Source organism: Salmo trutta, chromosome 23, assembly GCF_901001165.1.
Source record: "Salmo trutta chromosome 23, fSalTru1.1, whole genome shotgun sequence".
In the NCBI taxonomy this organism is placed as follows: Eukaryota; Metazoa; Chordata; class Actinopteri; order Salmoniformes; family Salmonidae; genus Salmo; species Salmo trutta.
This window is the reverse complement of record NC_042979.1, coordinates 7,872,039-7,885,063: the sequence shown is the minus strand read 5'-3', so window position 1 is coordinate 7,885,063 and position 13,025 is coordinate 7,872,039. Positions and strand designations below refer to the sequence as shown.

At 42.9% G+C, this 13,025-nt stretch overlaps 1 protein-coding gene and 1 long non-coding RNA gene across 2 annotated transcripts; both read left to right on the top strand.

Moving 5' to 3' along the window:
* The first annotated feature begins 340 nt into the window (after nt 1–340).
* On the top strand, nt 341–1,679 carry LOC115159202 (uncharacterized). The gene is made up of 3 exons (XR_003868869.1): nt 341–702; nt 1,177–1,283; nt 1,379–1,679. It is a non-coding gene; the product is annotated as an uncharacterized LOC115159202 (long non-coding RNA).
* A 256-nt stretch (nt 1,680–1,935) lies between these two features.
* On the top strand, nt 1,936–11,020 carry LOC115159201 (BCL2/adenovirus E1B 19 kDa protein-interacting protein 3). Its single transcript, XM_029708678.1, has 6 exons — nt 1,936–2,086; nt 5,527–5,680; nt 5,790–5,877; nt 8,952–9,031; nt 9,744–9,893; nt 10,172–11,020. Exons 1-6 carry the CDS (start codon nt 2,050–2,052, stop codon nt 10,218–10,220), a joined length of 558 nt encoding a protein of 185 aa, XP_029564538.1. The 5' UTR covers nt 1,936–2,049; the 3' UTR covers nt 10,221–11,020.
* The last annotated feature ends 2,005 nt before the right edge of the window (nt 11,021–13,025 follow it).

Below are 13,025 nucleotides of genomic sequence, written 5' to 3'. Positions count from 1 at the left end.
CCACTAATACTTAATTAACATGAAACTCCTGGAACTCACCCTCGGCGGATTTAAGACAGATATTAAGTAAAAAAAGGCCGTGACAGCAGTCATGTCCCTCAATTCATTAAACACGTCTAGAAGTGTGAACCGAGCGCTTAAAAGTGCAATAGGCCTCAGTTGTTTGCTTATACAGAACCATGGTGAAGTGTTGATCCGTGATCCCTCTATAAGTCAATAGGCATCCGTCCTCTAGGGGCGAGACCAGGAAGTGTAATTATTATTTATCACGCTAATCCAAACGGGCTCGGCGGGGCAGCCAATCAGATCCTGTTTTCACAGGGTCCACGGGAGCCAACAGAGGAACACAACTAGTTCTGGCGTTCATTAATCAAGCCAGTCACGTCTGGCCGGCTACAAAAGCGACTTTTAAGCAGAAGCCTTTAGTGCCGACTCAGATCAAGTCATCAATCATCTCCTAATGCAGTCTTGTAGAATCGGGAACATTGTCTAATGGGAGGATCTAACCGTAGCCATTACCTGAAAAGGTTGTATTATTTCGCTATCTGCGAACGTAAAGCATGATGGATTAGCACCACAGACGGTCATTTGCTGGACTCTTAAGAGCATGGCATCCCAGAATGCATCTCATCTTCTATGACACAGAGACGTGGTCTAAGAAGGAACATTGTCACAGAGATCTCAAATTCCATTGATGAATGGGTAACTTCTGGGTTTCTGTACGATTGTATCTCATAATGACTTTCTCAGGGCAGAACGGGAGGTCAGATGAGATGAGAAACAAAGCTAAACCAATAGGGGGGGCAAAGGAATAGTTTGTGAAAGCAAATAATAGGCCTAGTCTTGGCACGGGTAACTTGTGGATCGTTGGCGCCAGGGTTTTAAGGGCCTGAAGGGTTGGCCAGAGACGGAAAGCAAAGCACCATAATAGGAGAAGGACTGATTCTTCAGCATTTAGCTAATACGGCCTTCTGTGACCATGACAGCTTTATCGCTTAGGACTGCTGTATTTGAATCAATACAAATTGCATTGTTCATAAAAATGTAATACTAATGCAGTAGTAAAAGTGTCTGATTGCACAAAAATGTTAAATATGAGTACAGTATTCTATAGGCCTGGCTAGTTGTGAAAGCTGTAGCCTAAGGTAGGCCTGCAGTAATAGGCACATCCTGTAGTTATCTTTAGGAGCCGTGACAGCCAGGTGGCAGTGTTGCCTATAAGGAGCAGGACAACCAGTTGTGTAACGGACACAAAAGCCACATCAACAACATCAACAGAAGAGGTACATAATAGCCTACATAATCATCAGTATATCTACTCTTCTTATAAGAGATGTCTTTCATCTATTGACATTCATCCCTCCATCCCCCACTGCAGCGTGCGCGTGTGTGTTTCTTTGAAGAGGAAAATGACGAGAAGGAGAGCGCAAAAACGTGGATTCAGAGGAGCTACTGTGCGTCATGACACCCACGCCCTTGTGCTGTGCTATCTCTATGGACAACAACATGCACTTCATAGGCAGAATGAGCCTGAGCCTGCGGAGTGCTGATGTCACTAGTTGCCGGGGCTTCTTTTCAATGGAGCGAAATAGATGAGTCACTGTCCATCCACCACAAGCTGTCACAACAACTCACAAGCCCCTTCATTTTGACGCAACGAATTACAGACGAGAAAATGGTTCAAGACACATTGCTGTGTGGAAATAAACATTTCAGAAACACTGCAAAGAACGATACTTTTCCAATTTGTAGGCTATTTGAATGAACGTCAAACGTTAATGGAGTATGTATTGTGTTGTAATCTACCACACAAGTGTTGTCAGCTAGTTTAAATGACTGTTGAGCTTCAGTCTGTTTTGTTTACCTCGACATGCCCTGCACGTGGGGAGGGAGGGATTACTGCGCGCTGTACGTCACGGTCTACGCGCTAAGGCAACAACAATAAACGACAAATCGACCTACTGCAGGCAGTTTATAATACACCGTTTTCTCCTCACTGTGCGTTTTTGTCCGTTTTAAGAATCTCTCTCCACAATTCAGCCCCTAACCATGTCAGGCTCGTCGACTCCAGAGGACGCTTTGTACGGTAAGGGTTTTGGGGGGCGATGGATCTGGACGATTTGTCGTTATTGGGTCATTGCAAAGTCGGGTCAATTCTGATTTATCTGTGGTGTAGTAACTATGAAATGTTTATTAAAAGCCTTGTAACTGCCCTATGACGACTCTTTCTCTGTGTATACCCTAGGGATAAACTATGTTCAACTGTTTTTCTAGGCTAACATTTAAATAAATAATTCCAAGAGGGGTCCATCAGGAAAATAACATTATTGATGTTGAAATTATTATGTTCATCCTCATTAGGCCTACAATGCTTATTTTTAGTAACAATCAATTAATGATGCATGAACAGTGACCTCTTTCACCAGAATAAGTTTGTTTATCACATTTTAATTAATTAATGGACAACGTTTATTTATAATCATTATCCACGACATAATGCATGGTTAACGTGGACTTGTGAGAAAATGATGTGAGAAAATGGGCATGTTAGGGAGAGAAATGTAAGTATGCCATTTTGAAGTTATCATTGTTGTTGCCACTGACATGGTCATCGTGTAAACAGATTTCATGACTCACCTGTTTGTATATCACTAAGCCAATTAAGCCCAGGAGATTTACCTGAAGCTTATAGCTCACTGTACAGTTTGCTTATAGCCTCTACAGTGCATGGGGGATGTTGTATAGCCTTCATAATATCACAGCTAGGACATACACAAAGCTTTGGCACAACAACACATCTGTGCTTTGTTTTTCAAGAACTAGGCCTATATTAACACACATAACATACACCTGATATGCACTACAGTACTTATATGGAAGGATACTGGACTATTGACAGACATTGGGTGCTGCTGCAGTGCAGCCTGGTCAAGGCCACAGAGAGAGAGAGAGGGGGAGAGAGAGAGAGAGAGAGAGAGAGAGCACAAGCAGGCTGGCAGCCAGTGGTTATGTCATAACTCTCTCTCATTCTGGGAGGAAAACTAGGGCAATGGCACAGTGTGCCCTCTGCCCTTCCTTCCCCATCTCCACCCCCCTCTCCACTGTTGCTGTTTATATGATCTCTCACTTCCCTAAAGCAAATAATAAAGGGGAAGAGACAAAAAGAGGGGATGGGAGGATGTGTCGATGAGGAGAGCAGGTGATGATGTTTGCAGGCCTTGCATTCCGTAGAGAGAAAGAGATAGAATGAGAGATGAGGAAATAGACGAGAATGAGACAGGAGAGTAAAGGGTGGCTAATCTCATAGAGAAATAAGATCTTACATAAGCATTCTGTCAGGCTGTGTCAGTGGTTGTCCTTGTTTGTTTTTGTGTTAGTGTGTGTTGTGTTCGTTAGTGTGTGTGGTTGTCCCTGTTTGTTTTTGTGTTAGTGTGTGTTGTGTGTGTTAGTGTGTGTGTGGTTGTCCCTGTTTGTTTTTGTGTTAGTGTGTGTGTTGTGTGTGTGGTTGTCCCTGTTTGTTGTGTGTGTTACACTCAAGCTAAACTAAGGACCAGGGGAAACACAACCTTCATTGTTACAAATGCCCTTATGTCATTAAGTCATTGGGTCTTGTCTAATACTATGTCAGGAATGGGATGTCCTGTCTGCTTAAAAATGCACTCTTGAACGTTTGTATAATTTCAGCCATTCGTTTTGAAAGTGATGCTCACAAGCTAAAAGTGGTTCCCGTTTTTTTGTGTACTAAGTCATCAAATTGCGTATGATATGTTACGTCCTACATATTTTTAATTTTTTTGCAATTCGTGTGGTGAATCCCATTCGTACCATATGTTACCAATTTGTTGTGCTTAAGATCCTGGATTGCAACTTTAAAGGAGACAGAATGCCTATGTCATGTCCAACAACAACAGCAACAACAACGCAGACCTAAAGGTTTTACTAAAAAAGCAGGATCAATGAGTTAGCCAGCAATGTTTGATAAACCATGAGAAATAACTGTTGATTTTCTGGTTCACTAACAAAGCTAAATGTATATATGTGTTGTTGTCAATTAGACCATGCCCATTTCAAGCTTATCTTTCCCAAAAAATAATTCTGAATATTTAGGCAAGTTAGCTGGCTAACTCGTCGATCCTGCTTTGTAGTAGCCCCTCTGCATTACGTGTCCTAACATTAGGCCATCTACTGTAATGATTGAGCAACAACAGACAATTACAATCTCTTTAGTCTGTCTGTCTATTTTTTGTCTGTTCATGCTGTGTCATTCCACCTGCATGGCTTCTGGCTGATAGGCAGTGTTGGTTTAGCCTTCCTCCTGGTTTAGCCTTCCAGAATTAGGCTTTAGCAAAGTTATTCTGGGAGATTCAATATGATTGAATACGATTAACTGAAATGTAAACTATGGAATGATCCAGAATTAGCTCTTCTCTCAGTTGCAACATTACTGAGAGGTTGCAAAATGAACAGTAAACATTACACTCACAAAAGTTTCAGGGGAATAGAGACATTTCAAATGTCATTATGGCTATGTACAGTGTTAACAATGTACTTTAACAATGTAATAGTTAAAGTACAAAAGGGAAAATAAATAAACATAAATATGCATTTACAATGGTATTTGTTCTTCACTGGTTGTCCTTTTCTTGTGGCAACCGGTCACAAATCTTGCTGCTGTGATGGCACACTGGTATTTCACCCAATAGATATGGGAGTTTATCACAATTTGGTTTGTTTTCAAATTCTTTGTGTATCTGTGTAATCTGACGGAAATATGTGTCTCTAATATGGTCATACATTTGGTAGGAGGTTAGGAAGTGCAGCTCAGTTTCCACCTCTTTTTGTTGGCAGTGTGCACATAGCCTGTCTTCTCTTGAGAGCCAGGTCTGCCTATGGCGGCCTTTCTCAATAGCAAGGCTATGCTCAATGAGTCTGTACATAGTCAAAGATTTCCTTACGTTTGGGTCAGTCACAGTGGTCAGGTATTCTGCGATAGTGTACTCTCTGTTTAGGGCTAAATAGCATTCTAGTTTACTCAGTTTTGTTAATTCTTTCCAATGTGTCAAGTAATTTTCTTTTTGTTTTCTCATGATTTGGTTGGGTCTAATTGTGTTGCTGTCCTGGGGCTCTGTGGGGTCTGTATGTGTTTGTGAACAGAGCCCCAGGACCTGCTTGCTTAGGGGACTCTTCTCCAGGTTCATCTCTCTGTAGATGTATGATTTGTTTTTGCTGTTTGTTCTTTGTTATAGAGCCAAAAAGATAGGAGAAGTGGTTTATCCATACATCTCTGTTTTGGATAGATAACGCTTTGTGTTGTTGTTTGTTTAGTGTGTTCCAATATTCCCAGAAATGGTTTGTTTAGATTCTATGGATTATTCAATTACATTGAGCTGATTTCTGACGTGCTGTTCCTTCTTGTCTCTCTCTCTTGCCCCCCCCCCCCACACACACCACACACACCACACACACACACACACACACACACACACACACACACACACACACACACACACACACACACACACACAGGCTCGTGGGTCGAGCTGGAGGAGCTAATATCAGCAGTGAGCAGCAGGGATAGTCTGACAGGACAACAACAGGACACAGCCTCCTGGGCCCTGCAGGGGGAGCTAGAGAGGATCCTGCTGGAGGCACAGCTTGAGTGTGAGAGGAGTAAAGACAGGTCAGTACCCTACACCAACAAAAATCTCTCTCCCCCTCTGTGTGTGTGTGTGCATACATGGATGTCTGTTGTTACTGAGAAGTCCTGTTGACCTGCTCTCTTTGTTCAGTCCTCCCCTGGTGGTGACTCCTCCGCAGACCACTAACTCCCCTCCCCACAGTGAAGGCAGCAGCAGTACAGACTGTGTTACCATACAGGTACGAAACACACACACGCATGCACGCACATCACACTCAAATTACATATTTTATTGTAGCAGTAGCAATCCTTTGCTATTAGATGGCTCTAACACCACACAAGTCAGTGTTATCAAATAAAATAAATACACCAATTATTCGTCACATGCTTTGTAAACAATAGGTGTAGACTAACAGTGAAATTATTACTTATGGGCCCTTCCCAACAGAGAAAGAAGCTGTTCAGGGTCCTGTTGGTTCCAGACTTGGTGCATTGGTACCACTTGCTGTGCAGTAGCAGAGAGAACAGTCTATGACTTGGGTGGCTGGAGTCTTTGACAATTTTAAGGGCCTTCTTCTGACACCGCCTGGTATAGAGGTCCTGAATGGCAGGGAGCTCGGCCCCATTGATGTACTGGGCTGTACGCACTACCCTCTGTAGCGCATTGCGTCGGATGCCAAGCAGTTGCAGTGATGCAGCCAGTGAAGATGCTCTTAATGGTGCAGCTATATAACTTTTTTACTATCTGAGGGCCCAAGCCAAATCTTTTCACCCTGTTGGTGTGTGTGGACCATGATAGATCCTTATTGATGTGGACACAGAGGAACTTGAAGCTCTCAATCCGCCCCACTACAGCCACGTTGATGTGAATGGGCGCGTGCACAGCCCTCCATTTCCTGTAGGTCCTTTGTCTTGCTGACGTTGAGGGAGAGGTTGTTGTTGTTCTTTGCAACTCACTGCCTCTCTGACCTCCCTATAGGCCTACCACCATTGTGTCGTCGGCAAACTTAATTTACATTTTACATTTACATTACATTTTAGTCATTTAGCAGACACTCTTATCCAGAGTGACTTACAGTAGTGAATGCATACATTTCATACAATTTCATAATTTTTTTTTTCTTCTGTGCTGGCCCCCCGTGGGAATCGAACCCACAACCCTGGTGTTGCAAACACCATGCTCTACCAACTGAGCTACAGGGAAGGCTGTAGCTCAGTTGATGGTGTTGGAGTCGTGCGTGGCCATGCGTGGCCATGCAGTTGTGGGTGAACAGGGAGTACAGGAGGGGACTAAGCACGCAACCCTTAGGGGCCCCATATTCAGGGTCAGCGTGGTGGATATGTTGTTGCCTTCCCTCACCACCTGTTGGCGGCCCATCTGGAAGCCCAGGATCCAGTTGCAGAGGGAGGTCTTCAGGCCCAGGGTCCTTAGCTTAGTGATGAGCTTGTTGAACGCTGAGCTGTAGTCAATGAACAGCATTCTCACATAGGTGTTCCTTTTGTCTAGGTGGGAAAGGGCTGTGTGGTCTACAATAAAGATGGAGTCATCTGTGGATCTGTTGGGGAGGTATGCGAATTGGAGTTGGTCCAGGGTGTCTGGGATGATGTTGTTGATGTGAGCCATGACCAGCCTTTCAAAGCATTTCATCGCTAAAGATGTGAGTGCTACGGGGCGGTAGTCATTTAGACAGGTTACCTTGTTGTTCTTGGGCACACAGACTATTGTGGTCTTCTTGAAACATGTAGGTATTAAAGACTTTGTCAGGGAGAGGTTGAAAATATCAGTGAAGACACTTGCCAGCTGGTCAGCGCATGCTCTGAGTATGCGTCCTGGTAATCCGTCTGTCCCTGCAGCCCTGTGAATGTTAACCTGTTTGCAGGTCTTACGCACATTGGCTACGGACAGCATGATCACACAGTCTTCCAGAACAGCTGGTGCTCTCATGCATGGTTCAGTGTTGCTGGCCTCGAAGCGAGCATAGAAGGCATTTAGCTCGTCTGGAAGGCTTGCGTTACTGGGCAGATTGTGATTGGGTTTTCGTGATAGTTTGTTATCCGTGATAGTTAGCGAGCACCGCCACATCCGATGAGCGTCAGAGCCGGTGTGGTAGGATTTGATCTTAGTCCTGTATTGACGTGAATGCCTGTTTGATGTTTCGTCGGAGGGCGTAGTGGGATTTCTTATAAGCATCCGGATTAGTGTCCCACTGTCACGTTCGTTAGATGAAGGATCGGACCAAGGCGCAGCGTGAGTAGCGTTCCACATAATTTATTATAAAGTGAAACGTAATGCAATTACAAAACAAATAAAGAATAGACGAACCGTGACTACAATGCAACTATACATAAACAATATCCCATAACCCCCCAGTGAAAAACAAGCTACTTAAGTATGATCCCCAATTAGAGACAATGATTACAAGCTGCCTCTAATTGGGTATCACACCAATCACCTAAACATAGAAAAACTCAACTAGAACCCCACATAGAAAATAACAACTAGAAAAACCCCCTGTCACGCCCTGACCTACTCTGCCATAGAAAAAAAAGCTTTCTATGGTCAGGACGTGACACCCACTTCTTGAGAACAGCAGCTCTAGCCTTTAGCTCAGTGCGGATGTTGCCTGTAATCCATGGCTTCTGGTTGGGATATGTACATACAGTCACTGTGGGGACGACGTCATCGATTGACTTATTAATGATGCTGGTGACTGATGTGGTATACTCATCAATGCCATTGGATGAATCCCGGAACATATCCTAGCCTGTGCTAGCGAAACAGTCCTGTAGCTTAGCATCAGCTTCATCTGACCACTTCCGTATTGAGGATAGTCTTGAACGGAGCTCGTCCAGTTTGTTCCCCAGTGATTGTACGTTCTCCAATAGGAGGGTAGAGGTGGTTTATGTACTCGCCGACGTAGTTTCGTCAGGGTGCTCGCATGTCGGCCTCTTACGCCACCTTTTTCGAGTTTCGGGGATTAGGACCTGGTCTGGGGTCAGCAGTATGTCCTGTGCCTCCGCCTCATTGAAGTGGAAATCTTCATCCAAATCGATGTTAGTGATAGCTGTTCTGATGTCTAGAAGCTATTTTCGGTCATAGGAAATGATGGCGGAAGCGTTATGTACAAAAAGTTAATATTAGCACACAAAAAAACCTGAAAATAGCAGAATTTGTCAGGAGCCCGGTAAAACGGCTGCTATACATTGCAGCGCCATTCTTAATCAAAACATGATGGCAAATGTTATTGATAATTGACATTTAACTTTCCCTCTCTTCTCTTTACCTCTCTCTTCCTCCCCCTCTCCATCTCAGTCCGAAGAAGAAGGTGAGAGGAGGCTCATTTCCGAGTGGGTGTGGGACTGGTCCAGTCGGCCTGAGAACCTTCCACCAAAGTAAGAACCTACGCATAGAATTGGAACGACTCCGAATTGATTCTCATTCTAATTCGTTCTAATTCCATTAACCTTACATTGACCATGTCTCAGTGAATCATTTCACCCCTAGTTTCATTTTTAGGCCGTCATTGTAAGTAAGAATTTGTTCTTAACTGACTTGCCTAGTTAAATAAAGGTTAAATAAAATAAACATTAATTTACACACGTACTTGGCTGCCTATAACAAGCACTGACTTGTGAGGAGCCTGTGGATGCGCTATAGGGAATGTAGTCATTATCTTTTATACATAATGAATGAAATCTTGTACAGTAACATTGAAACATGACAGATATCTCTCTGTTACACCTAAACATGACAGATGATAGTCTTCCACATAGTTTCATTTCCTTTTTACACTAATGTACATGAATGTATGTTTCTTCTCCTGTTATGGAGCTACTGAACAGCTCACAGGCTTTTCTTGAAATATTCTGAGAAAATAAGAGAACTAGAATTTCTCCTGAGAAATCTCCTTTTATCTTGAGGAACAAAGCATGTTTTCTTCTCTCCTTCTCTTTCTCTCTATGTTCCCCTTTCTCCATCTCTTTCTTTCTTCATCTTCTTTGTCTCCCTTTCTCCCTCCCCCTCTCTCCCTCCATCTCCCTCCCTCGCTTTTTTTCCTCCCTCTCCCTCTCTCTCGATTCTGCTTTATGCCTCTCTTGCACTCAGGGAGTTTGTGTTCCAGCATCCGAAGCAGCAGTCGGGCTCCCTGAGCGTAAGGAAGAGTGAGGTGATGAAAAGAGGCCTGTTCTCCTCTGACGTCCTCATGATCCTCATCCCCTCACTGCTTGCCTCGCACCTGCTCACACTGGGAGTAGGGTAAGAGACACACACACACACACTCACACACACACAATCGAAAGCATATACACGCACTATAATAGATAAATATAGGACATATAAGCTACCGACACTAAGAGATAATGAGATGCAGGTTGTCTTAATAATGATAATGTAGTAACCTACTATATGACCACCAGCACCTGATGCTTTTTATTATAGATCCCTTTCCTAATGGCAGCAATCTGTTTTTATACAACAAGGAGGTAAATGTGCATCCTTCATTATTAGCAGTATATTTCTCTCTCCCTTCGCAGGATCTACATAGGGAAGCGATTGGCTGCCTCCACAACTAGCACTCTGTGACGTGCTTCCGGGCAGCGCTCCCATTCGCTGACGGCAGACCAATAGGATCTCAGCCCTCGCCACAGTACACTTGTTGCCCTTTCTCCCTGTCATGCGGCAACTTTCTTTACCACTGTCTCTCTGTATGTCTGTCTGTCTGTCCGCCATCCACCAGAACTTTCTGTGTCTCTCCGTCAGTCACCCAGCATCTCTGAATCTGTGATTGTCCCAGGGCCAGAGCGTGTCTGTTTGTGTGTTTGTCTCTCTCACTCTCTCTCTCTCTCTGTGTGTGTGTCAGGGCAGGACAGTTGATACTCTACGGACATTGTGTCAATGACTTAGACTGAGGTCACTTTTACTCTCCCAGCAGAGTAACACTGATCTCAATTAACTAACAGAGAGAAACGAGTGATAAGATCGAGAGAGAAAGGAGAGAGGAAGAAAGAGAATAACACCCAGATAAATCCCCATTGAAGGTGTTAGCAGGGTGTTGAAGAAATAGGGTATATAGCCCAATGTTTGCCCAAATAAAAACCAGAATCTAATCCTGGTGAAAGAAAGAGGTCACCAACAGAGCCATATACAGGCAGTATATGCCTATATGACTCTGGTCACCAATACTATGTGTCAGACATGCCAGAACTGTGATGAGCCCAGGTGATTTGTATTAGGTTGAGGAATGGTTTGTTTAATGTTCTTTGTGGTTTATGACCACAAAAGTGGCTCTGGTTTTGCACTTTGTTCTATATAACCATCTCACTGTTTGAACTCTGAACTATTTGAATGACTATAACCCCATTAAACTTCATTTGTCACACGTGTCCGTGATCCATTTGTCTATCTTACTCCATCTTTCCTTTTCTATCCACTTTTATTGTGTTTAGACAGTCGTTGTATTTTAGATTTTATTATTTATTTTATAAATGGTATAAGTGTGTTTTAGATCTTATTATTTATTGTATAAATGGTACAAGTGCTAGAGAGCTATGACATAATAAGAGATATATCAAAACTAAGACATTTGTATAAGTTAGCCCCGAACCTCATTCAACTATTTGTCTGGGTTGTTTGTGTGATGCCATTGTTTAACTGAAATAGATTCTCATTTAGCCATACAAGAGTGGAAAGAAGGACTAACAGGCTGTTTCAGTAATGTGAGTCATTTATCTGTACCGTAAACTACAACATCTGCTGGCCATATAAGAGCTTTTACATGGGAGATGAATCATTGCATATCAAAGTGTTTACCTAATAAGTTCACCTTGCTAACAGTATTACTTGTGTGTGTTGAGATAGATCCAGCCACAGTTAGCTACCATCTCATGGCACACGCACACATCGGGCTGAAGGTTTTACAGGAATGTAGTGACATCATCAACACCAGTCTGTTTTTTTTCAACCCCCCTGACATCACTTCAGACCTTAACCCTTTTATTTTTTACAAGCGTGAGCTGACATGTAATCAGTCCTTTTACACTAGCAGCTTTGACAACAACAAAAAAGAAATCCGCACACTGCTCTTGCTAGTATCACTGCTCTTTATTAAGCTTTACGTATCGGCCTTCGTCAGCTTTCCCATGAAACAAACACCAATCATGTGCAACGCATGTCACCTATCCCTGTTGAACATCATATATAAAGTAACAGGGCTGGGTTCGGCAAGGGGAGCGGAGTGCTATTTTACTGCACTGGGTAAATTGCCCCCATTTGTTAGGAGCCCTGGCCCAAGTAAATGGCTTTTTCATCCACACTACTAGCCCAAACACACCGAGCTGACTGCGCAACCCTATATGGGTTGCTCCACCAAGTTGGTGCCTTTCGAGAAGTGTAACTTGGTTAAAAAAAAACAACGGTGATTTTACCTCATTTTTACATTCTGTCGTAAAGAGCACATGTTCAAGTGGTTAACCTCTGTAAGTCTAAGCTAACATAACGGAATTGTTTTAAGATGGTCGTACTATGGATCATTTAGCCATTTGATTTTAAGAAACAACGTTTTGAAGTGTCTGTCTTATCTAGGAGATTTAAGAAAGCTCAGGAAATATTTGTAGTTTTTTTTCTCTCACATATTGAAACCCTTTTCCTGGGAAGGCACAAAACCACCTTCATACTTCCATTCATTTATTAAAACTGGTTACCTTCAGACAAATCCCGTGACACTGGTGGACGTCGTAGAGCAAAACGGAGAACACCATCGTTTACGTGACGCTACAGAGGTTTTTGTGAGAAGACGGATTTTCGGCATGTCTCGTGGTCTGACAAACACCACTCTAGCTCTGCCACCTTTTACCGCAGATGCGGAAGTGCAACATAGGCGGGTGCGGTGGATTGAGACGCATCCAACAGATATCTCTAGCTTAAACTGACAGATTCGGATGGGGATTTTTTATTATGTTACCTAGATTGGCACACCGATGAGTCAATAGACTGTCAAAGCAACAAAATAACTAGGGCTTTACAATGATGGTGAAAACATGGAGAAAGGATAGGGTTATGTGTGTTCAAATCTTCCTCGAAGTCACAGAGGGTGCACGGAGGGACATGACAAAATTCGGAATTTTTCTTTATTCATGTAAAAAAATCTGATTTATTGAATTCTCCACGTGGTCTATATTAAAGGGCATAATTTAATAAAATAAGCTTTTAAAATTCAATATTGGTGCACAATATCTACCTAAACTCAGCAAAAAAAGTAACGCCCTCTCACTGTCAACTGCGTTTATTTTCAGCAATCTTAACATGTGTAAATATTTGAATGAACATTCAACAACTGAGACATAAACTGAACAAGTTCCACAGACTTGTGACTAACAGAAATGGAGTAAT

What these genes read in the sequence shown, in the direction of transcription:
- LOC115159201 (XM_029708678.1), top strand. Translation starts at nt 2,050, where the DNA reads ATGTCAGGCTCGTCGACTCCAGAGGACGCTTTGTACG. An exon ending in TGTGAGAGGAGTAAAGACAG is followed by an intron (nt 5,681 to 5,789) that starts GTCAGTACCCTA and finishes CTCTTTGTTCAG; the next exon opens with TCCTCCCCTGGTGGTGACTC. An exon ending in CAGACTGTGTTACCATACAG is followed by an intron (nt 5,878 to 8,951) that starts GTACGAAACACA and finishes TCTCCATCTCAG; the next exon opens with TCCGAAGAAGAAGGTGAGAG.